Source organism: Manacus vitellinus, unplaced genomic scaffold (assembly GCF_001715985.3).
Source record: "Manacus vitellinus isolate BGI_N305 unplaced genomic scaffold, ASM171598v3 scaffold_121_pilon, whole genome shotgun sequence".
In the NCBI taxonomy this organism is placed as follows: Eukaryota; Metazoa; Chordata; class Aves; order Passeriformes; family Pipridae; genus Manacus; species Manacus vitellinus.
This window is the reverse complement of record NW_021938903.1, coordinates 426,117-427,166: the sequence shown is the minus strand read 5'-3', so window position 1 is coordinate 427,166 and position 1,050 is coordinate 426,117. Positions and strand designations below refer to the sequence as shown.

General features: G+C 61.9%; 1 protein-coding gene across 1 annotated transcript in view; it reads right to left on the bottom strand.

Moving 5' to 3' along the window:
• LOC115308133 (UPF0577 protein KIAA1324-like) overlaps nucleotides 1-1,007 on the bottom strand; it is an 8,960-nt gene extending 7,953 nt beyond the window's left edge. Inside the window, exons 1-2 of the mRNA XM_029965879.1 lie at nucleotides 694-1,007; nucleotides 153-180 (exon numbers count right to left, since the gene is read on the bottom strand). Of these exons, the coding sequence (XP_029821739.1) occupies nucleotides 153-180; nucleotides 694-854 (189 nt within the window). The 5' untranslated portion in view covers nucleotides 855-1,007. The remainder of the gene's footprint in view (nucleotides 1-152; nucleotides 181-693) is intronic.
• Nucleotides 1,008-1,050: the final 43 nt, after the last annotated feature.

Below are 1,050 nucleotides of genomic sequence, written 5' to 3'. Positions count from 1 at the left end.
GTTGTTGGTACAACTGGGAGGGGTTGGGAGTTGTTGGGACAACCAGAGTGTTTGGTGGGTGTTGGTACAACCAGAGGGGTTAGGGGTTGTTGGTACAACTGGAGTGTTTGGGGGTTGTTACATCTGGGAGGTTTGGGGGTTGTTGGTGGAACTGAGAGGGGTTGGTAGGTGTTGGGACAACTGGAAGGGTTCAGAGGCTGTTGGTGCAACCAGGAGGACCCCCTTGAGTGCTGTGGGGACTCCCGTGGGTGCCACATCCTAGTGCCACATCCTGGTTTCGCACCCCAGTGCGCCATCCCAGTGTCACATCCTGAAGCCACGTCCCACTGTCACATCCTGGTGCCCCCTCCTGGTTTCCTCCTGTTGCCCCATCCCAGTGCCTGGTTTCCCATCCCAGTGCCCATCCCAGTGCCACATTCCATATCCTGGTTTCCCATCCCAGTGCCCCATCTGGGTGTCTCATCCTGGTGCCACATCCCAGTATCCCATCCTAGTGCCCCCTCCTGGTTTCCCATCCCAGTTTCCCATCCTGTTGCCCCATCCTAGTGCCCCCTCCCAGTTTCCCATCCCGTATCTTGGTTTCCCATCCCAGTGTCCCACCCTGTTTTCCCCATCCGGGTTTCCCATCCCGGTTTCCCATCCCATATCCTGGTTTCCCGGTTTCCGCTCCCAGTTGCCCCTGCGGTTCCTCACCCGCTGCAGTTCCCAGCGGTGTTCCCGGGCCCCTCCTGCAGCTCCAGGTTGGTGGCCACGTTGGCGAACCCGCGGGGCACCTCGTCCCACTCGTCGAAGCGGACACCGGTGCCCAGCGAGTAGGTGCCAGCGGCGCAGGGGCGGCACGACTGCGCCTGCATCTCCAGGAACTCGCCTGCCTTGCAGGAGAACGCTGCCCACGGAAACCGGGATCGCAGGGAATGCCCCCCAGCCCCCCCGGGGGTGCTTCAGCCTCACCATCCTCAGCTCCACCTTCCYGGGTGCTCCCAGCAGGAGGATCCCCCATCCTGCCCATCCCACAAAGGAACTCGCCTGCCTTGCAGGAGAACGCTGCCC